The sequence below is a fragment of the Vipera berus genome, assembly GCF_964194415.1.
Source record: "Vipera berus genome assembly, chromosome: 4".
Lineage (NCBI taxonomy): Eukaryota > Metazoa > Chordata > Lepidosauria > Squamata > Viperidae > Vipera > Vipera berus.
In genome coordinates this window covers 109147901-109170952 of record NC_138206.1, presented here as the reverse complement: position 1 = coordinate 109170952, position 23052 = coordinate 109147901, and the positions used below count along the sequence as shown (strand labels likewise).

The 23052-nt window shown below is 43.3% G+C and overlaps 1 protein-coding gene across 1 annotated transcript in view; it reads right to left on the bottom strand.

Annotated features, from left to right (window-relative positions):
- Positions 1–21252, bottom strand: part of OBI1 (ORC ubiquitin ligase 1) — a 39409-nt gene extending 18157 nt beyond the window's left edge. Inside the window, exons 1-3 of the mRNA XM_081327157.1 lie at positions 21120–21252; positions 1886–2021; positions 235–326 (exon numbers count right to left, since the gene is read on the bottom strand). Coding sequence (XP_081183283.1) covers positions 235–326; positions 1886–2021; positions 21120–21191 — 300 coding nt within the window. The 5' untranslated portion in view covers positions 21192–21252. The remainder of the gene's footprint in view (positions 1–234; positions 327–1885; positions 2022–21119) is intronic.
- Between the last annotated feature and the right edge of the window lie 1800 nt (positions 21253–23052).

The window sequence follows — 23052 nt, the reverse complement described above, 5'->3', positions numbered from 1 at the left end:
TAGAATAGAATAGAATAGAATAGAAATTCTTCATTGGCCAAGTGTGGTTAGATACGCAAGGAATTTGTCTCTGATGCAGAGAGCTGCCCCTACCCCATTGCAAAGCTCTTGGTGAATCGTCATACACATCAATACAAAAAAACACTTTTGGAGGTACAGAAGTATGTTGTCTCCTATCAGTCGTGCTAAGGTGATAAAATATTTCTGAAGCAACCCTCTTTGCTGCAGTCGTACCTCGTATTCTTTGTGCAGTATCTCCAGTCTGGTTTTGCGAAGCTGTTTTCGGATGGCAGGGCTAAACACTGGGTTGCTTTCGCTCGTTCCTCCTGTAGCAAAAAATAAAAAATCTCATTTCAATGCTATATTTTGCATATAGAGGAAAATCAGATCAGCCTTAAATTGGGCCCATCTTGAAAACAGCTCCATGAAGCTCTCTCTCTTTAAAAGGTAAAGGTAAAGGTTCCCCCGCACATGCGTGCTAGTCGTTTCCGACTCTAGGGTCCGGTGCTCATCTCCGATTCAAAGCCGAAGAGCCAACGTTTGTCCGAGGACATCTCCGTGGTCATGTGGCCGGCATGACTAGACGCCAAAGGCACATAGAACGCTGTTACCTTCCCACCGTAGTGGTCCCTATTTTTCTACTTGCATTTTTACGTGCTTTCGAACTGCTAGGTTGGCAGAAGCTGGGACGAGTAACAGGCGCTCACTCTGTTACGCGGCACTCGGGATTCGACCCGCCAAACTGCTGACCTTCTGATCGACAAGCTCAGTGTCCTAACCCACTGAAGCACCGCGTCCCTTTACCCCCCCATCAAAAATGCTTTTTCCTGTTTCAGCCAGCATAAAAAAAAGTGGCAACATGTCAGCTTCATGGAGAAAAGTTGCAACATGTCAGCCAACAATGAACAGATTTTTATGATCATCATCACCATCATCTAGATTCAATTTGAAATCTGTTCAGAAAACTAAGTTAACAGGTTGCTGTGAACAGCAGTGATGGGCAATCTGATTTTCAGTATCCAAGCTGCGTCGTTCAACCTCTGGTCCCAGTGAACGGTCCACATTGGATCCTGCAACATTATCCTGGGACATTTGCCTTTATTCGCAATCCGATTTTCAGTTTAGTTTGAAAAAAAAGGCTTGCAAGTCGTCATCTGAAACTCCCTATGTTTTCTTTCCTCAATTAACTTCCTGAGCAAGGAGAGAGAGGGGGTGGGGGGTGGGTGTAGAGTGGATAGTTAGACTAACTATCTAGCAAATCAGTGAATAAGAGAGAAAGATTAGTGGTTGTCCCAAAGGTGTTTTTTCAAGAGGCAACTAAACTTCTTTACGCTTCTCGTCCAAGAAGTTTCTCAAGTCATCCTGTGAACACAGATAAACCTCTAAGTGGCCTCAAAGTCTCTCCAAAAGAATGCAAATGAGCAGCTGTCTGTAAGGAGTATAAATCCTTCCATTCCCCACCATCCAGTCAGAGCTGAAGAAGCTTCTTGGATGAGAAGTGAAACGTCTTCAAAGAAAAACAAGAAGACTCCAGTTGTCTCTTGAAAAAACACCTTTGGGACAACAACCTTGACCTAGGTGACTGAGAATCCGCATAGACAAAATTAGTGGTTGGATTCACTCATATTTTTTCCCTTCTGATCTCAAGCAAAAGAGCCTCTCCCGATCAAGGGGACAAAGCTTTCTCTCACTGCATTAGGTTATAAAACAGGGGTCTTCAAACTTGGTCCTTTTGTGACTTGTGGACTTCAACTCCCAGAATTCCTCAGCCAGGCACTCTGGCTGAGGAATTCTGGGAGTTGAAGTCCACAAGTCCTAAAAGGACCAAGTTTGAAGACCCCTGGTATAAAAGAACACTGTACGTACTTAAAGGGAAATACTTTACCTAGGACCTCTTTGCAAGGATTGTCAGGGGTGATGGGAATCCTACAGGCAGGACACTGGCTGTTGTTCTTCAGCCATACTTCAATACAAATGGAGCAGAAGACATGATTGTTGGCACAGATGACAGGATGACGGACCTTAGGAGAAAGGAAGCGTAACAGTTAAACCAAAGCATTCATTTATTTGGAAGAAAGAAATGGCCATGATTTGGTATTCAAGGAAAAATGATCCTAAAAACTGGAAATAAGCTGTCCCCTGGCCAGGCCTACAATGTTAGTATCCAGTCTACAACTGCCTATCTACTCACCACAAGGGAAGCTCTTCCCATTTGAAATTGTGCCCACCTTCTCAAACAAGCCCAAGCTGATTATATATAGGCAAAAAGTAAACAAAAATGGCACGCTACCAACTGCCAGCATATATAAAACACCTTTGATCACAACGATGGATTAAACTATCAGCCTACTTGCTAGGAATGGAAAGTTAGCAATCTCTCTTTCCCGAAGGCTCTCTACGACCAGTAAAGAAATTCATAAAAAAAAATTGGCAACCTGCACAGTTTGCAAAGGGCAATAATGTTGTTGTTAGCTGCGAAGTCGTGTCCAACCCATCACGACCCTATGGACGACGTTCCTCCAGGCCTTCCTGTCCTCCACCATCTTCTGGAGTCCATTTAAGCTCACGCCTACTGCTTCAGTGACTCCATCCAGCCACCTCATTCTTTGTCGTCCCCTTCTTCTCTTGCCCTCAACCTTTCCCAGCATTAGGCTCTTCTCCAGTGAGTCCTTCCTTTTCATTAGGTGGCCAAAGTATTTGAGTTTTAGCTTCAGGATCTGGCCTTCTAAAGAGCAGTCAGGGTTGATCTCCTCTAGGACTGACCTGTTTGAATGTCTTGCAGTCCAAGGGACTCGCAGGAGTCTTCTCCAGCACCAGAGTTCAAAGGCCTCCATTCTTTGGCGCTCAGCCTTTTTTATGGTCCAACTTTCACTGCCATACATTGCAACTGGGAAGACCATAGCCTTGACTATACGCACTTTTGTTGACAGGGTGATGTCTCTGCTTTTTAGTGTGCTGTCTAGATTTGCCATGGCTTTCCTCCCCAGGAGCAAGCGTCTTTTAATTTCTTGGCTACAGTACCCATCTGCAGTGATGTTGGAGCCCAGGAAAATAAAATCTGTCACTACCTCCATTTCTTCCCCATCTATTTGCCAGGAATTGAGAGGGCCGGATGCCATGATCTTGGTTTTTTAAATGTTAAGTTTCAACCCAAGTTTTGCACTCTCCTTCTTCACTCGCAACAAGAGGCTCTTTAGTTCCTCTTCACTTTCTGCCATTAGAGTGGTATCATAATAATATAATAATAATATCTACAATAGCTTCAAATAAGAGCTAAGTAGGATTTCCACATTCAAAGGCTGCAATAAACATGGTTCCAAAAGAGGCAGTTCATATCTTTAACAAGCATGCGTCACCCCTTTCCAAAGCAAGTTGTGGGTATCATGTCTGAACACATAACAACAGCTCATGGGTAAGGCACAGATTTGTGCACCCATTCCATTGCTGAATCTCCATAACTCAGCAGAGAGTCCAATGAGGATTTCAGCACTCAGTCTCTTATATCCAAAAACAAGGCTTCACATGATCTGGGAATGCTTATAAACCAAGTTCCTAATCAAGGTGAAGCCTTTGTTTTACTCAAACACATACATACAGAAATACACCCACCTCCCCTGCTCCATCATTTTAAATCTCCCCACTCAACATAAAGTCAGAAATCAACCCTGTGAAGCTGGCACTTGCAACTGCCTGGCTCATCTCCATGTTGCTTATGCTCAGGGGCTGCCACAAAGAAAAGTGAGCCAAGCTACTCTCCAAAGCCCCTGAAGGCAGGACAAGCAGCAAAGGATGGAAAGTAATCAAGGAGAGAACCAATCAAGAAATAAGGAGAAACTTCCTAACAGTGAGGACAATTCACCAGTGGAACGGCTTGCCCCCAGAAGTTGTGGATTTTAAGAAGAGACTAAAGGTAAAGGTAAAGGTTCCCCCGCACATGCGTGCTAGTCGTTTCCAACTCTAGGGGCCGGTGCTCATCTCCGTTTCAAAGCCGAAGAGCCAGCGCTTGTCTGAGGACGTCTCTGTGGTCATGTGGCCGGCATGACTGGAACGCTGTTACCTTCCCACCGTAGTGGTCCCTATTTTTCTACTTGCATTTTTACGTGCTTTCGAACTGCTAGGTTGGCAGAAGCTGGGATGAGTAACAGGTGCTCACTCTGCTACGCGGCACTCGGGATTCGACCCGCCAAACTGCCGACCTTCTGATCGACAAGCTCCGTGTCCTAACCCACTGAGCCACCACGTCCCTGAAAGAAGAGACTGGACAACCATTTATCTGAAATGGTATAAAGTTGCCAACACTGGCAAAACTTTTAAGACTTGTGAACTTCAACTCCCAGGAATTCCCCAGTCAGCATAGCTGAGGAATTCTGGGGGTTGAAGTCCACGTCTTAAAGTTACCAAGGTTGGAGACTCCTGCCCTAGACCCTTACCAGGGGGTTGGACTAGATAGAAGACCTCCAAAGTCCCTTCCAACTCTGCTATTCATTAGGATTCAGTGCCTGAAATTGACTGCAATAGGGTCAATACGCCAATTCCCTTATGTTTACAGATACATGGGTCTGTAATAGAGTTGCACAGCATTCTACTCCCAAGAATTGGGAGTGTGGGTAGCATGACCTGCAACTCCTCTAGCCAACTATCTCTCCCCCCACCCCCACCATTGCAATGCTGCCCTACACAGGTGCACCTGTTCCTAAGAAAGGATCAGATGTCCAAAGAATTGTAGGCCAGTGCTTTGTGAGCAGTTCTGGACACTCCAAAAGTCCTTTCCTCCTTCAAAACTTAAGTGCTGCACAAACATAGTGCATGCAGGGGTAGGCAACCTTGGCTCTTTTATGACTCGTGGACTTCAACTCCCAGAATTCCTGAGCCAACCATGGCTCAGCTTGGAAACCTCTCCCTTTCCCCTCACCATGGCTGGCTCAGGAATTCTGGGAGTTGAAGTCCACGAGACATAAAAGAGCCAAGGCTGTCTACCCGGAGGCTTCAGCTGGTGTAAAATGCGGCCGCGCGGGTGCTTATGGGAGTATCTCGATACTCCCATGTTACACGTCTCCTGCGCGAGCTGCATTGGCTTCCGGTTGCCCTCCGGGTGCGATTCAAGGTGCTGGTAATTACCTTTAAAGCCCTACATGGCTTAGGCCCAGGGTACTTGCGAGACCACCTGCTGCCAATGTCAACCTCCCATCACCCAGTTCGCTCCCACAGAGTTGGCCTCCTCAGGGTTCCGTCGGCCAGGCAATGCCGGCTTGTGACCCCCAGGGGGAGAGCCTTCTCTGTGGGCGCGCCAACCCTCTGGAATGAACAGCCTCCGGAGCTGCGGACGGCCCCTGACCTTCGGTCCTTCCGCCGTGACCTGAAGACATGGTTGTTCCAACAAGCGGGCCTGGACTGACCATGGTTTTTAAATTGGTTTTTATTGTGTAAATTGTCCCATATTTCTTATATTCATTGTTTAATTCTTTGTATTTTATGTCTCTTAATTTTTATTGTTGTGAGCCGCCCTGAGTCCTTAGGGAGAAGGGCGGCATATAAATTTAATAAATCCTAAATCCTACCCCTGCCCTAGTGTTATCCTGTTTTCCCCAAAATAAGACCCATCCGGAAAATAAACCCTAGCATGACTTTTCACAATGCTTGTAATATAAGCTCCACCTCAAAAATAAGCCCCAGTGACATCATCAGTCAGACGGACACATTTAGTACCGTATTTTCCCCAAAATAACCCCTAACCAGAAAATAAGCCCTAATGTGCCTTTTGAAGCAAAAAAATAATAATATCAGACCCAGTCTTATTTCCGGGGAAACCACACTATATTAGTGGGATATAATATAAAAGGCTAACTAGGTAGAAGCACTTAGCTGACTTTGGTTAAACTAAGCACATCTGGGCCTGGTTCATAAATGGGTAGTAAACTGAAAAACGCCAAAATTGAGAATGAGGCTGCAAAGCAGAAAAAATAACTTAGAAGACGGTAGTGGCAAACCACTTTCTATACTTTTGGGCAAAAGCAAAACAAAACCAACCACACAGCCAAGACTCAAACAACTTGAAGAAGAGAAAATAAACATGTCTTCAAGCATTGCACATTGTACCTCTGTGAACACAATCAGACATTTTTTTTATTTTGGGGGGACTATTGCAGAAATGGGTACTGGCACATCCAATATTAATCCTTTGTAATATTCAAGGGCAAGCTTAGGATCTTGATATTACTTTCTAACAGAGAAATTGTATTTGGTCAAACTAAGCTCAGCGGTTGTAGGAGATACATAGGCTGAGCCTGAGGGAGGAGTCAAAGGCGTCATCAGTCATGAGTTCCTGCACGCCCACAAGGGATCTAAGTCCAGCCCACCTTAAATTCCTTCTACTTTTATCTACCATCAATTCATTTGGACCTCTAGTACAGGTAGTCCTCGACTTATGGCCACAATTGAGCCCCAAATTTCTGTTGCCAAGTGGGACATTTGTTAAGTGGATTTTGCTCCATTTGATGACCTTTTTAAACAAATCACTGAATAAGTTAATGTTGGTAACAGTTGTAAAGTGAATTGGGCTCCTCATGCTTGTCAGAAGGTTGCAAAAGCAGGGTGGATTTGACTTAAATCAAGTCGATTTAAACCACGATTTAAAACATGATTTAAATCACTAGTATAAAGGCTTGATTTAAATCAACTCAATTTAAATCGTAATTTTTAAAGAGCAACTGTCATCTCTATCCCACAGAGGCTCCTCCTCTGACCCGCTGTTGACTCACTGACAGTCCCATTCACTTTAATGGGATGTCTGGTGATGCGGCAATGACACAACAAGGTGAGGGACGTGGCAAGCGGCAAGTGAGTGGATGCCCACAGGCTGCCATGATGGATCTGAAATGATAGGTGCTCTTTAAATGTAAGGACTCATTCTTGCTGGTAGTTAGAATCTTTAATATTATTTGCAAACAAAATGAAGGTTTCCTATTTAGAGTAATAAGCTGTCAGGTTAGTAAAAAGGCGATATCAGAACTGATTTTAGGTTAATAGGTTAATCACACATAGTTGCAGAACTACTCAAATTCTTTTATTTAGCTAAAACACTTGGAGCTTGGTACAGATGCATTTCTCTACAAACAATCATAGAGTTTGTAGTGTACACAGATTTGCAAAACAAGGGGATGAAGGAATACTCCTGAACTTTGTTTTATGATCTATCTCATGGTTACCGTGCAATTGTGGGAATGCATCAATGCAGTGCATGTTATCTCAGCTTGCAGCTTGGATTCATTGAATGGGTTTACCAAAAATGTAAATATTGCAAAATATACAGCCTCATGCTACATAACTAAGCTCCATTTCATGCTGAATAAACTAAATTATTAATGTATCTTTACTACAAAAGCATTTTACTAAAAAAAAATGATAAAAATTTAAAAAAATCTGATTTAAATAAAAAAATCCGATTTTTATTTTTTTTAAAAAAAATCATTATCCACCCTGTGCAAAAGGGAATCACATGATCCCAAGAGACTGCAACCGTAAGGATGAGTCAGTTGCCAAGCATCTAAATTTTGATCATGTGACCATGGGGATGCCACAAAGGTCTTAAGTGAGTGTGAAAAAAGGTCGTGAGTCACCTTTTTTCCCCTAGGGCTGTTGTAACTTCAATCACTAAATGAACTGTTGTATGTTGAGGACTACCTGCAATGTCCTATCAAGTGGGTCAACAGTAATTGGCTCCAGACTTAGAAGACAATAAAGCAAAGGCAAATTTCATCTCCCATGCTTGTCAGGTTTAAAAATAGCTAGATAAATGGAAGTGTGGTCATTGTACACACAGTAAAATGTTACAATAAAGTTTCACTACCTGCCTTTTCAAATAGGTAAATAGGCACATTAAGTTTCTATATGTTATATTAGATATTTCTTGAAGAGTGCTCAAGCTTGCAATAAATCTTTATATCCATTTGAAGTGCCTTGGATCTTTTGATTTCCCCGCCGTTTTGACAGTGGTCTAGCTTAGGCATTTGTGCAAGGTACAGTACAGTACACAAAGGATACTTGTCCAGTCATTCATTTCGACAACAGCACATTATAATCACAGCCTGATCTTGTATATGCAAAGGACTGAAGGTAGGAAACATGTCAGCAACAGACTCTAGCAGCAATCTGAAGCACAACATTAAAATCAGGTGTTGCAAAACTATTTACGTTGCCGAGAGATCTTATTGTTAACTGGGTAATGATGCTGGCTGGGGAATTCCAGACATTTTTCAAAGAGTCAAGGTTGAGGAACACCACCACCACAACAACAATAATAGTTGGAAGGGACCTTGGAGGTCTTCTAGTCCAACCCCCTGCTCAGGCAGGAAACCTTATATCATTTCAGACAAATGGTTGTCCAGTCTCTTCTTAAAAACTTTCAGTGCTGGAACTTTCACAACTTCTGGAGGCTGGCTGTTCCACTGATTAAATTGTTCTGTCAGGAAATTCGGCAAATGCCATACTTGCATGTGGCCTCGCGGTTTCCACGGAAAGTTCATAACCAATCAGAAAAAAGGACATTTATATTCAGCTTTGTCTCAAGACAGCTCAGTGTGGTCAAACGACTGCTGCCTCAACAATAGATTTTAAAACTTATTGGAAATTTTTAAAAAATCCAAAAATCAGATTGCGCATTCTTTTCTAAGAAAAATCACTTTTAAAAATTCTGTCTTCTTTATCTGGCATCTTCAATTGACTCTGTCAAGCAGAAATGAGCAGGTGGTATACTTCTCAAGTATGTCTCAATACTTCTGCAGAGTATTGGATCAGAACATGTTTAGATGAGAAAGGACAGGTACCGTATTTTATAGCGTATAAGACGACTTTTTAACCCATGAAAATCTTCTCAAAAGTCAGGGGTCGTCTTATACGCCGGGTGCTGAAACTTTAGGGACAGGGCTGGCTGGAAAACCTGGAGCGGATCTCCCATTTGGTCTGCGCAGGGAAAGCTTTAGAGTGAATTAGGAAAAGTTTAATCGACTTGCACTGTTTTATGTTTACATGTTTGATGACAAACAGCCTTATGTTTATAAGTGACAGTTTTCCTACTAAGTACCTGCATGTCATAAACATTTGAATTAAAATTACCATATTAAAATCAAATCTGATGTTTTTTAATTTTTATTTTGTGTGCGTTGGAAGAGGGGTAGTCTTATACGGCGAGTATAGCCCAAACCCTATAATTTAACAGGAAATGTAGGGGGTCGTCTTATACGCCCAGTCATCTTATATGCCGGAAAATACGGTAAGTCTTTAGCGACCAAAGTTACAGCAAAAAAGTAACCGATGACCACTTTTCACACTTTATGACCATTGCAGCATCCCCGTGGTCATGTGATCAAAATTCGGGTGCTTGGAAGCTGCCATAGATTTATGACAGTTGCATTGTCCCGGGATCACCATTCGTATCTTCCCAGTTTGTTTCCGACAACAGTGGTGGAAGCCTGATTTGCTTAACAGCCACGTACAAGTTCCCCTAGCAACAGCAATGATTCACTTCAACAACTGTAGAAAAAAAAAACAGTCATAAGATGGGGCAAAATTTACTGAACTCTTTCACTTAGAAAGGAAAGTTTGGGGCCCAGTTGTGATCGTGAGACAAAGACACCGCTGTTCTATCCCAGCCTACGTGAGTCCTTCTTGTTATGCTCACAAGGAGAAACCCCTCTTCCAAGAAACAGGCAGGAACCGCCAGAAAAAAACAACCCCTTTTATTCTCACAGACCTGAGTCATTGTGCAAGGCAAACACAGTCCACAGAAACTCGATCCTCAACACGAACGGTTGCCTTCGGCAACCAGCACCTCCCACACCTTCCCTTTTATAATTCAGCCAAGGCGTGGCTTCCTAGTGCCTTCTCCTTTGGCGCCTCCCCATTGCATTCCTCTGTCCTACTCGCTTCTCTTTTCTGCGCTTTCGTGCATCCTGCATTTGTCCCAACTGTTCATCATCATTGTCCAACTCAGACTCCCAGCACAGCTGTGTCTCAGCCTGCGTGAGAGTAGAGGGGCCAGGCTCCTCGTCCGACTGTAAGTCTTGGAGCTCCTCAGAGCCTTCCTCTGACTCTAATGTCACTCCAGGTCCCTCCTCCTCCTCTGATTCCTCAGACTCAGCTGCCGGATCCACTGGCTGGCGAGGAATGACAACAACCGCTACCAGAGTCCTTGTAGGTAACTGGATGGGTTACCACGTTTTAGGAAATTAAACCTACAAACTTTTCTTCAGACGGCCCATCATTTCCCTTCTTGAATGTGCAAGAAACACATACTTTTCTTGCACGTATGTTTAAATGCCCAATCAGTATGAATGGAACAGTTTATCAGAGAAAGAGAAACCACTCTATTTTCTAAACCAGGGGTAGGCAACCTTGGCTCTTTTATGACTCGTGGACTTCAACTCCCAGAATTCCTGAGCCAGCATGGCTCAGCTTCAAAACTTCTCCTTTTTCCCTCAGCATGGCTGGCTCAGGAATTCTGGGAGTTGAAGTCCACGAGTCATAAAGTGGCCCAGGCCTAGGCCAGGGGTAGGCAACCTTGGCTCTTTTATGACTGGTGGACTTCAACTCCAAGAATTCCTGAGCCAGCATGGCTCAGCTTGGAAACCTCTCCTTTTCCCCTCAGCATGGCTGGCTCAGGAATTCTGGGAGTTGAAGTCCACGAGTCATAAAAGAGACAAGGTTGCCTACCCCTGTTCTAAACCACTGCAGGCAGCCCTCAACCTACGACCCACAACTGAGCCCCAAATTTCTGTTTCTGAGTGAAACAGAGATCAGTCAGTTTGGTTAAGTGAGTTTTGCCCCACTGTTACAACCTTTCAGTTGTGAAGGGAATCGCTGCAGTTGTTAAATGAGCAACACGGTTGTTAAGTGAAATTGGCTTCCCTGTTGGGTTTGCTTGTCAGACGGTCAGAAAAGAGGATCCCATGATCCTGGGACATTGCAGCCATCGTAAATATGAGTCAGTTGCCAATTGTCTGAATTTTGATCATGTGACCATGGGGATGCTGCAAAGGTCGTAAGTATGAAAAACAGTCGTAAGTCGCTGTTTTCAAGGCCGTTGTAACTTTGAATGATCACTAAATGAACTGTCGTAAGTTGAGGACTACCTGTAATGTCCTATCAAGCGGGTCACCAGTAATTGGCTTAAGACTTAGAAGACAATAAAGCAAAGTCAAATTTCATCTCCCATGCAGCTTTTCAAGTTTAAGGGTAGCTAGATAAATGGAAGTATAGCCATTGCTCCAATACACAGTAAAATGTTACAATAAAGTTTCATTACCTGCCTTTTCAAATAAGGAAGCAGGCACATTAATTTTCGTTATGTTATTTTGCAGGGACTCCCAACCCCCGGTCCGTGGATCGGTACCGGTCCGTGGCATGCCAGCAACCGGTCTGCACAAACAAGCAAAGCCCCATTCCTCAGGATGCAGTTAGCACACAAAAGCACACACTCTCCGGTCTGTGGAGAAACCTTTCCCCATGGAACCAGTCCTTGGTGCCCAAAAGGTTGGGGACCTCTGATATATTGGATATTTCTGTTACATAAAATCTAAGACAAAAGAATCCGGAAATAAGATAAAAATCAATAATTTCCCAATTTTAGCCACACTACTGAAGAATTTACTCAGCCAATTTTCCTTCTCCCTCTAGGCAAAATAAAAAAATAAAAATAATAATAAAAAAAAAACCCAGAGCTTTCCCTAAAGAGCAAAAAAGTTTCATTAATCCTGCTGAGATGTTCCCAATGCAAGGAACATAACTATCTGTACACAGTATGCAGTCCTGTGTAAGATAAAATTCATTGGACCATGGAGAATTAGGTTTTAAACGCTTATAACTTAACAAGATCTTATGTATTTTCCTCAAAGAACAAACAGTTTAGAGAAATAACTTTCTGAAGGACATTACTAATAAGATTTCTCTTTAATTGAAAATCCTGCACAAGCTTTGGGATCCAGCATTTCAGATAAACTCTGCATTGGTCAACGACTCTTGCCCTCTACAAAAGCACTCCTTGTGGTCTCTGAAGTTACTTTTAATCCCCAAAGTCTTTGCTATTTGCGCTGCTAAGTTCTCCTTCTTTCCAGCAGATTGAAGATGTAACGTGAAATTAAAAACAAGCCTTATTTCTCAAGTGTTGTGACCTGTCGTTCTCAAATTCAAATTACCTTTAAGTTGAGTTTGACCCCATGAGGTTCCTCATTGCTGTTCTCATCTTGAGAACTTTTCAGGTAGCCCCCCCCCCATCCAAGTATTAACCAGGACTGAGCTTGCTTAGCTTTTACATAGCCACTTATAATGCCCTGTGTCTGGTCTCGAAACCTGGCAACTTTAAGGCTTGTAAACCTCAACTCCCATAATTCCTCAGCCAGCCATGCTGCTGAAGTTCACAAGTCTTAAAAAGTGTCAAGTTTGGAGACCCCTCTCCTACAGTATGTATACAGGGAGTCCTCAGTGTCCATGACCCCGGGACACTGCAACTGTCATAAATATGAACCAGTTGTCAAGCATCTGAATTTTGATCATGTAACCCTGGGGATGCTGCAACAGTCGTGTGCAAAACGGTCATGAGTCACTTGTTTTCATTGCCGTAGTAACTTCGAGCCGTCGCTAAATGAACTGTTGTAGGTCAAGGAAAACCTGTACAGTGATATATCCCAATGGCAAATGTAATCAGTTCTCCACATATGCATTAAAGCAGGGGTCCTCAAACCTGGCCACTTTAAGACTTGTGGACTTCAACTCCCAGAATTCCCCAGCCAGCCGGCTGGGGAATTCTGGGAGATGAAGTCCACAAGTCTTAAAGTGGCCAAGTTTGAGGACCCCTACATTAAAGGGCTGAACTAGGTCAAGGGTAAGCAACCTTGGCTCTTTTATGACTCGTGGACTTCAACTCCCAGAATTCCTCAGCTATCCATGCTGACTGGGGAATTCTGGGAGTTGAGGTCCACGAGTCATAAAAAAGCCAAGGTTGCCTACCCCTGAACTAGGTGATCACCTCAAAGCGTAAAGAGGGAAGGAGGTTGTTGAGATAGCCACTTTGCACAACACAACTCAAGGAATCAGTTTTACAAACTTTACAACCCTTGTGATATGTATTCGGTTTATCATACCTAAATGGAACAAAAACAACAACAACGCAGAAAGCTGGAAGTGATCCCCCCCCAACTGATTGGATGGCATGGGAGGGGGGCGAAGCGATCATTCTATTTCCATTCAGATTTGACATACAAAACTAAGAAGGCAGAAACCAATCCAGTAACTCACCAGCAGAGAACAGGCAGTGACAATTTCAAGACTGATTTTCTGCATAAATCATTTATGAAATCCACTTGCCTCCAGGTGGAGACTTTCACCTGAAGCAAAATAGACCATGACTTAAAGGTAGAGCAATTGAAGCTTAGCTTATTGAAATTAAGCATCCTGGGTCAGCCTAACACTTAGATCAGAGGTGGGGAACCTGGGCTCTTTTATGACTTGTGGACTTCAACTCCCAGAATTCCTAAGCCAGCCATGCTGAGGGGAAAGGGAGAGGTTTCCATGCTGACTCAGGAATTCTGAGAGTTGAAGTCCACAAGTCATAAAAGAGCCAAGGTTCCCCACCCCTGACTTAGACAATGGACTACGGGTAGTTCTCCACTTACACCAGTTCATTTGAGAAATGAAATGAACCTTTATTGTCAAAGTACAACTATGTGTACATTGAGATTAGCTGAGCCTCCCTTTCTGCTCCCACCCCCCCCAACACACAGTGACAACAAACCCTCCATCTTACTACACCATGTGAACCAACTAAGAGCCTTGGTGGAGCAGTGGGCTAATGCCTCCTTAAGTAACACCAGCTGCCTGCAATTAGTGCAGGTTCGCATCCCACCAGGCTCAAGGTTGACTCAGCCTTCCATCCTTCCGAGGTAGGTAAAATGAGGACCCAGATTGTTGGGGGCAATTAAGCTGACTTTGTAATAATGCCGCTTGGGGTGTGTGTGTGTGTGAAAGCCCTAATAAGCAGGCATATACATAGAATGAAGGCTACTGCTAAGCTTGTAAGCCGCCCTGAGTCTTCGGAGAAGGGCGGGATACAAATGGAATTAAAATAAAAATAAATAAAAATAAATAAACTACACCACACACCGGCCTCCCAAGTCAATTCTGCATAAAATTCACTAAAAAACTTTAGTGACCAAAGTTACAACAGCACTGAAAAAAGTGACTTGACCATTTTTCACACTTAACAACCATTGCCCCCCTGGTCACCTGATCAAAATTCAGACAGTTGGCAACTGACTCATAGTTATGACCGTTGCAGTGTCCCCGGGGTCATGTAATCACCTTTTGTGACCCTCTGAGAAGCAAAGTCAATGGGGAAGTCAGATTCACTTAACAACCATGTCCCTGAGCAGCTACACTGATTCACTTAACAACGGTGGCAAGAAAGGTCATAACGCAGGGCAAAATTCACTTAACTGTCTCACTTAGCAACAAAAATTTGGCGGCTTAACCATGGTCGTATGTCAAGCACTACCTGTACCTAGAAGAAGCCCTGGGTTTCTTGAATGAACCTAGGTATACACATGCATTGAGTTGCTAACAATTTCACAAATATGAAATAAGAACGCAAAACTGTTCCTTAGGTTTGCACATGCATGTCAATCAAGTGGTTTAAATATAAGTGGTGCTTGCTGCTCTTTGAGCTTGGTGTTTTTTTTTTCTTTCTTGCAGACGTTTCATTACCGAAACTAGGTGCACTGATGATGTTATCTAGTTTGGTAATGAAACATCTGCAAGAAAAAAACCCCACCAAGCTCAGAAAGCACCAAGGACAAACACATACACCTCACTTCAACCTCGACATACCAATATTCTCCTCTAACACTTTGATGCAGGGGTCTCCAAACTTGGCAACTTTAAGACTTGTGGACTTCAACTCCCAGAATTCCCCAGCCAGCTGGCTGGGGAATTCTGGGAGTTGAAGTCCACAAGTCTTAAAGTTGCCAAGTTTGGAGACCCCTGCTTTAAAGAGACTTTTTTCAACTCGGGGTTCAATTGTAACTTCGAACAGTCACTCAATGGATGGTTCTAAGTCAAGGACTATCTGTAGCTTCTTTTTTTACCCCCCCCCCTTTTCATTTTCTAGGTAGAGGGATAAGTAAACAACACGCTCACTTCAGTTTCATAAACATGTTTTGGAAACTAGGTGGGGTGTCTCATCAAGAACACCGATGGCTTACATCCAGGGTGTTGTTGTTTCCCCCCCCCCTGACTTCCTTCTATCGGCAGAAACTTCTAAACAGCCTCCCAACCCAATATTTTCACTGGCAGAATACGGTAAGTATAAATCTGCTTGAGAGGTTCTTCAAAATATCGCAGGGGTGCTTGGTAAGGGTTGCAAAGAGAGGGGGAAATTGGCAGAGAAGATTGCCTGTCTTTAGGACCTAAAGTAGGGTTTCTCTCAGGATGTTTTTTTGTTGGCAGAGGAAAAAAAAAATAATGCATGCAAGCCATCTGCAGAACAGATAGTCTTTGACTTACAACGGTTCATTTAGCAACCGTTCAAAGTTACAACGGCACTGGAAAAAGTGACTTATGGATGTTCCCCCCCCCCCGGGTTACAACCTTTGCAGCATCCCCATAATCATGTGGCCACTGGTTCACACTTATGACCGTTGCTGTGTCTCAAGATCATGTGATCACCTTTTGCAACCTTCTGACAAGCAATGGGGAAGCCAGATGGACTTAACAACTAGGTGACCAACTTATCAACTTCAGTAATTTATGGTCTAAAGTCCTGGATAGGAACCTAGTCACCCGCTTAGGACTGCAGATCTGTAAATGCATTTTATTTATACTTCATATTTCTTAACCTGCCTATCTCCCTCCCTCTGTATTCCTGATCCAGAGACTCTTTTCAGTGCCGGAAGTTAAATCTTTTTTTTTTTCCCCACTCACAAATCCCTCCAGTTCCTCTCCCATTCCTCAGAAAGAGAGAGGGTTTGGGTTTTTTAACATCAAATGAGCAATTGTGCTGTTTTGTTTTCTTTTCCAAACTGAAAATCACCTAGAGAGATTCCTGTCTTAACGCCTGTCCATTCCTGAGCAAAACCAATACCGTATTTTCTGGCGTATAAGACGACTGGGCGTATAAGACGACCCCCCAACTTTTGAGGTGATTTTCATGGGTTAAAAAGTCTTATACGCCGGAAAATACGGTACATCTTTGTCCTTATACTCCAAGCAACTCTGATGAAAGAAATATGTTACACAATAACGACCCAACCCCACATATAATTGCCAATATTAAACTAATACCATCCATACATCAGCCTATTTTCTATATAGACTATAAACTGAAAATCACTTAAACATTCCTAACATCTGCCCATTCCTGAGCTAAACCAATACATCATGGTACTTAAATTATACTCCAAACTCTGGAAAAAAAAAGAAATATGTTACACAATAATGACTCAACCCCACTTATAATTGCCAATATTAAACTAATACCATCCATACTTCAACCTATTTCCCATATAGAATATAAAGCAAACAAAACTGCCATTCTGAGCATTCAGCTACAAAGTTAGGAGTTTGTGAATCTTATTCTCGCTGTGGGAGAGAACCATAATGAAGATGCTTATGCTGGTCTATGACTGTATTAAAGATTTCATTAGTTTTTGCCTTCTTTCTTGACAATGAAACATTCATAGCACAGGACCAGTGTTCTAGTAAAGTAGGGTTCGAATTTTGGACCTGGGATCAGAAAGAAGCATGTTCAAATCTATTTGGCCATGGAATTAACTTGATTTGGGGCCAGTTTTCTCTCTCACCTCAATTTACTTTATTGGACTGGGGATAAAAAAATTAAGCGCATCCTATTATACATATTGCCCTAAGCTCCAAGAAGGCAGGGAGTTAATAAATTTAATAATGATAATTATGTGTTTATCTCAGATTACGGTAACACCCACTGCGATGAATTCTCACCAAAAAAATATTCAAAATATGCATGTATACTGGCCAGACTAGAATCCGGTGTACATTTAAGATACCGTTACACAGCTGGGATCAAATGACAGGGACTTCCTGTTAAGTTGTGCTTTTGCTTTTTCAGGATAAGTGAAAATCCACTTCCTCTTGTATGAGCCAGCTCGTTGTCCATAGCCAGAATGCTGGCTGGGGTATTCAAGTAGCCAGGATTGAGAAAAACTGGACTCTAGTCTTCATCAGAGACCAGGTTGGATGTGTAGCATTGAAGGAAGCAAGTTTGTTAACTCTACAAGAAGGAAGGACCTTTTCTCCAAGAGAACTTAGCCTGTGGAAGCGTGCGGCAGCAGCCAAAAAAAGCTAACACAATCCTTGGTTGTATAAACAGAGGCACAGAATCAAAATCACGTATTGGTACCTCTTTATAAAGCCTTAGTAAGACCACACCTGGAATACTGCATCCAGTTTTGGCCACTCGCATATCCCAAAAATTTTGAGACTTTGGCAAAAGTGCAAAGAAGAGCAACTAAGATGATTAAAGGAGACCGGAGAATAAAACATATGAAGAACGGTTGCAGGATTTGGGTTTGGCTAGTCTAGTGAAAAGAAGGACTAGGGGGGGACACAATAGCAGTCTTCCACTATTTGAGAAGCTGCCGCAAAGAGGAGGGGGTCAATTTGTTTCCCAAAGCACCAGAAGGCAAGACAAGAAACAACGGATGGAAACTAATCAAGGAGAGAAGCAACCTGGAATTAAGGAGAAACTTCCTAACAATGAGAACAATTAACCAGTGGAACAGCTTGCCTTCATAGGTTGTAGGTGCTTCATCACTGGAGATTTTTAAGAAGAAACTAGACAGTCACTTGTCTGAAATGGGATAGGATCTCCTGCTTGAACAGAGGGCTGGACTAGAAGACTTCCAATGTCCCGTCCACCTCTATTCTGATTCAACTCCTTCCTAAGGAGTGGTACACTCCATTGCTGCTTAATTAGGTAAAGGTAAAGGTTCCCCCGCACATGCATGCTAGTCGTTTCTGACTCTAGGGGCCGGTGCTCATCTCCGTTTCAAAGCCGAAGAGCCAGCACTTGTCCGAGGATATCTTCGTGGTCATGTGGCCGGCATGGCTAGACACCAAAGGCGCACAGAATGCTGTTACCTTCCCACCGTAGTGGTCCCTATTTTTCTACTTGCATTTTTACATGCTTTCGAACTGCTAGGATGGCAGAAGTTGGGACGAGTAACAGGCGCTCACTCTGTTACGCGGCACTCGGGATTTGACCCGCCAAACAGCCGACTTTCTGATCGACAAGCTCAGCATCCTAACCCACTGAGCCACCGCGTCCCTTAATTGGGCACCACTGCTTAATTAGGCAACAGTAAAAACTGCACAGCTAGTCCTACTCTTACAACCAGAAGAGTCCAAAATGTCCGTTGCTAAGCAAGACAGTGGTTGAGTTTTGCCCCACTTTACGATCTTTCTTGCTGCAGTTAAGTGAATCACTGGGGTTGTTAAGTTAGAGATAACAGTTGTTAAGTTAGTTGGTTGTTAAGTGAACGTGGCTTCCTCATTGACTTTGCTTGTCAGGTGACAGGTCACAAAAGGTGATCACAAGAGCGTGGGACATTTGCAACCGTCATAAATATAAGTCAGTTGCCAAGAGTCTGAATTCTGGTCACGTGACCATGGGGATGCTGCAGCAGTTGTAAATGTGAAAAATGGTCATAGGTCACTTTTCCCCCGCACTCCTGCAACTCTGAACAGTCACTAAATGAATAGCTTTAAGTTGAGGACTACCTCATCAGACCATTAGTAGACGCTAATACTATTCTGACGCTCTTTTATCCTGATTTGTTTTTATTACATCTTTAAGGGTTCCTTCCATGCAGAAAAGTAAAGAAAAATGATGCAATCATTATTTTTAAGTGGAAATGAAACAGGGGAGAAGATACATTGCCTCTCCGCCAGTGATTGTATTGTGGCACGATGGCTCAGTGGTTAAAGACGCTGAGCTTGACAGCTGGAAAGCTGACAGCCCGGATTCGATACTGGAGCAACGGGCTGAGTTCCTGTTCCTTGCCCTAGCTCCTGCCCACCTAGCAGCTTGAAAGCATGCCAACGCGAGTAGATTAATAGGTACCACTTCGGTGGGAAGGTAACAGCGTTTTGTGCATCTTTGGTGTGTAGCCATCCTGGCCACACGTGACCACGGAGAATGTCGACCAAGAAACGGAGATAAGCACCAAACTAGATTCTGTTGGGAAACCGTTATCTTTACCTTTCTGCAAAGATAAAGGTAACCAGGAGGATAAGGTAACCTTTACCTTTACCCAATAAAACAATTTCTTAGAAGCCAATTCAGGAGAGAGAACTCAATAATGGACCGAGCCATCAGGAGAACAGTCCCCAATTCTGGAAAAAAAACAGAGAGAGAAAAAAAAAGTCTTCCTTCCTTGGGCCATGACAGTCACAGTCTTGCCTAAGAGAAAAACTGGAGACCTCATAAATTTAACAAATCCAGAAGGATAAGGACAGTGGAAAGCCACAGCAGATCAGAGAATAACACAGATCTGAAATCACTGCAGCTCCGAATGAGCTGTCACTACCAGCTTACATTTACCGACCTCCAAATCTTCTCACTCTTTTTGAACTTAGAAGAAAAGTGAGGGAAACCCAATGAACGTCAACTTCAACACGGCCCCGCAGAGTAAGAGCAGTCTTTCAGCAATCAGTGCAGGCAGTCCTCGACTTACAACAGTTGATTTAGTGACCATTCAAAGTTACAACGGCCCCGGAAAAAAGTGACCTGCGAGCATTTTGCGCCATTACAATTTTTGCAGCATCCCCACAGTCTTGGGATCAACACGCTTGGCAACTGGTTCATATTTATGATGTTTTGCTGCGTCCCATGATCCCCTTTTACGACTTTCTGACCAGCCAAGTCAATGGGGGAAGCCCACTTAACAACCCTCTTGCTAAATGAACAACCGCAGCGATTCGCTTCACACCTCTGGCAAGAAAGGCCGCAAAACAGGGCAAAACTCACTTAACGTGTATGTCTCACTCAGCGACAGAAATTTGGGGCTCAATTCTGGTCGTAAGCCCGAGGACTACCCGTATGGGCTAGCGATAGACGGTGGCTTCCCCACCCCACCCCCCTAACCCCGTCACTCGGCCTACTTTGTTTCTACAACCTCAATTAAGAACCCTCCAAATCCCCACCAACAGGTTACTCACAACTACTGACAAAAAAAACCTACAATCCTAAAGTCATCCGCATGAATCGCCCACCCAAGAAGGAAACATACAAGAGGGGAGAAACGAGAGAGAGAGAGAGAGAGAGAGAGAGAGAGAGAGAGAGAGAGAGAGAGAGAGAGAGAGAGAGAGAGAGAGAGAGAGAGAGAGAGAGAGAGAGAGAGAGAGAGGAGAGAGGGGGAGAGAGGGGGTGGGTGGGTAGAATTTCTTCTTTCCAGTTCTCTCCTTTCCTTGCGAGGGGATTTCCTGAAGCTCTGCTGCATTTGCACGGCAGCAAGAATTATTATTATTATTATTATTATTATTATTATTATTATTATTATTATTATTATTATTATTATTATTATTATTATTATTATTATTATTATTATTATTATTATTATTATTATTATTATTTCGGAAGCCGATAATTGAAGTAACACTTGGAAAGCGGAAATAAGAGCTTCCCCCGAAAGCAGAATCCCCGGTTTGCTTCCCATGCCGTTCCAAACCTACCTAAGGCCTTCCTCCCGTCTCGCAACGAGCCGTTTCCCAAAGCTAGGGGGGGGGAGGACAAAGCTAGAATTCAGAAATAATCGCCCATTCAAAGCCACGCGAGAAAGGGGTGGAAGGGGGAGGAGGGGGGGGTTGGGAGAGAAAAAGAAAGAAAGAAAACGCGTGGAATTAAAAAGCGCTTCTCCTCCTTTCCTCCTGCCCCCCCCCCTCCAACCGAGGGGGCTTTTTTTTTCCTGCGTCCCACGCGCATTTCCCAAGGGAGGGGCGTCGGCGCCGGACACGTTCCACTCCGCGCGGTCCCTTTGTAAACCACCCCACCACCACCACCGCCCCCCCCCCAAAAAAAACCCGGCGAGGGTGGCGTTTACCTTTCCCAGGCAAATGTGGCAAGTGATGGGCAGCGTGAGAGACAATGTAACACTCTGAACGTTCTGAGCCATTGTGACGTTTCGAATCCCGCGAGCGTGAAAGTTCCAACCCACCCAAAAAAAAAAAGCTGCAAGCGCCGCAGCAGGGACGGAAAGGGGAACCCCTCGCGCTTCAACTCTCACGCTGCTTGAAGGCTTCGCGTACGGCGAGCCGCCGAGGCCAATTTCCTCCGTGAGAAGAGAACGCTTTCCCTCTCTCTCCCCCTCCCCCTCCCCCCCCGCCCCCGAACTCTCCTCCTCGAAGGGGGCGGGGCTGAGAGACGGGAGCTCCTCCGGCGCCACGGCGGGCGGTTTCTGAGGGAAATGATTTGCCCACCTCTCTGACCGTTTTGAAATAAAATAATAACGTAAACTATTTGGCATTCATTTCACTCCAAATGCAAAGCCGGGAGATGCAGAGAATTATCGGAAAGTTGGGCTTTCTATAACTGAATCTTTTTCGAATAACCAGGAAGAAGACGATCCTAAATTTCCAGAATAGAATAGAATAGAATAGAATAGAATAGAATAGAATAGAATAGAATAGAATAGAATAGAATAGAATAGAATAGAATAGACAATAAGAAAGAGAGAATAGAATAGAATAGAATAGAATAGAATAGAATAGACAATAAGAAAGAGAGAATAGAATAGAATAGAATAGACAATATGGAAGAGAGAATAAAATAGAATAGACAATAAGAAAGAGAGAATAGAATAGAATAGAATAGAATAGAATAGACAATATGGAAGAGAGAATAGAATAGAATAGAATAGACAATAAGAAAGAGAAAATGGAATAGAATAGACAATATGGAAGAGAGAATAGAATAGAATAGAATAGAATGGAATGGAATAGACAATAAGAAAGAGAATAGAATAGAATAGACAATATGGAAGAGAGAATAGAATAGAATAGAATAGACAATATGGAAGAGAGAATAGAATAGAATAGAATAGAATAGAATAGAATAGACAATATGGAAGAGAGAATAGAATAGAATAGAATAGAATAGAATAGAATAGAATAGAATAGAATAGAATAGAATAGAATAGAATAGAATGAGTTGGAAGGGACCTTGTAGGTCATCTAGTCCAACCTCCTGCCCAATCAGGAGTCCCAACACCATTATTGACAGATGGCAGTCTAGTCTCTTCTTGAAAGCCTCCAGTGATGAAGCACCAACAACATCTGAAGGCAAATTGTTCCATTGGTTGATTGTTCTCACTGTCAGGAAATTTCTCCTTATTTCCAGGTAGAATCGCTCCTTGATCAGTTTCCATCCGTTATTCCTTGTCTGGCCTTCAGGTGCTTTGGAAAATAGGTTTATTTTTTTATTTTATTTTAATTCCATTTATATCCCGCCCTTCTCCGAAGACTCAGGGCGGCTTACAAGCTTAGCAGTAGCCTTCATTCTATATATATGCCTGCTTATTAGGGCTTTCACACACCCCCACAAGCGGCATTATTACAAAGTCAGCTTAATTGCCCCCAACAATCTGGGTCCTCATTTTACCTACCTCGGAAGGATGGAAGTCTGAGTCAACCTTGAGCCTGGTGGGATGCGAACCTGCACTAATTGCAGGCAGCTGGTGTTACTTAAGGAGGCATTAGCCCACTGCTCCACCAAGGCTCTTTGACCCCACTCCTCTCTGTGGCAGCCCCTCAAATATTGGAACACTGCTGTCATGTCTCCCTGGTCCTTCTTTTCTCTAGACTAGCCATGTATTCTCTTAAATTCCATAATAATCTACTAATAGAGCCGATTTTACGGTTTAGGTCAAGAATTTAGGGTAGTGTAGTCTAATATTTAACTTGCAAAGTTAACAGTTTGGGGATACAAATTATGGGTGGATGTCTATGGAGATTCTCAGTCATCCAGGTCTTCAAAGA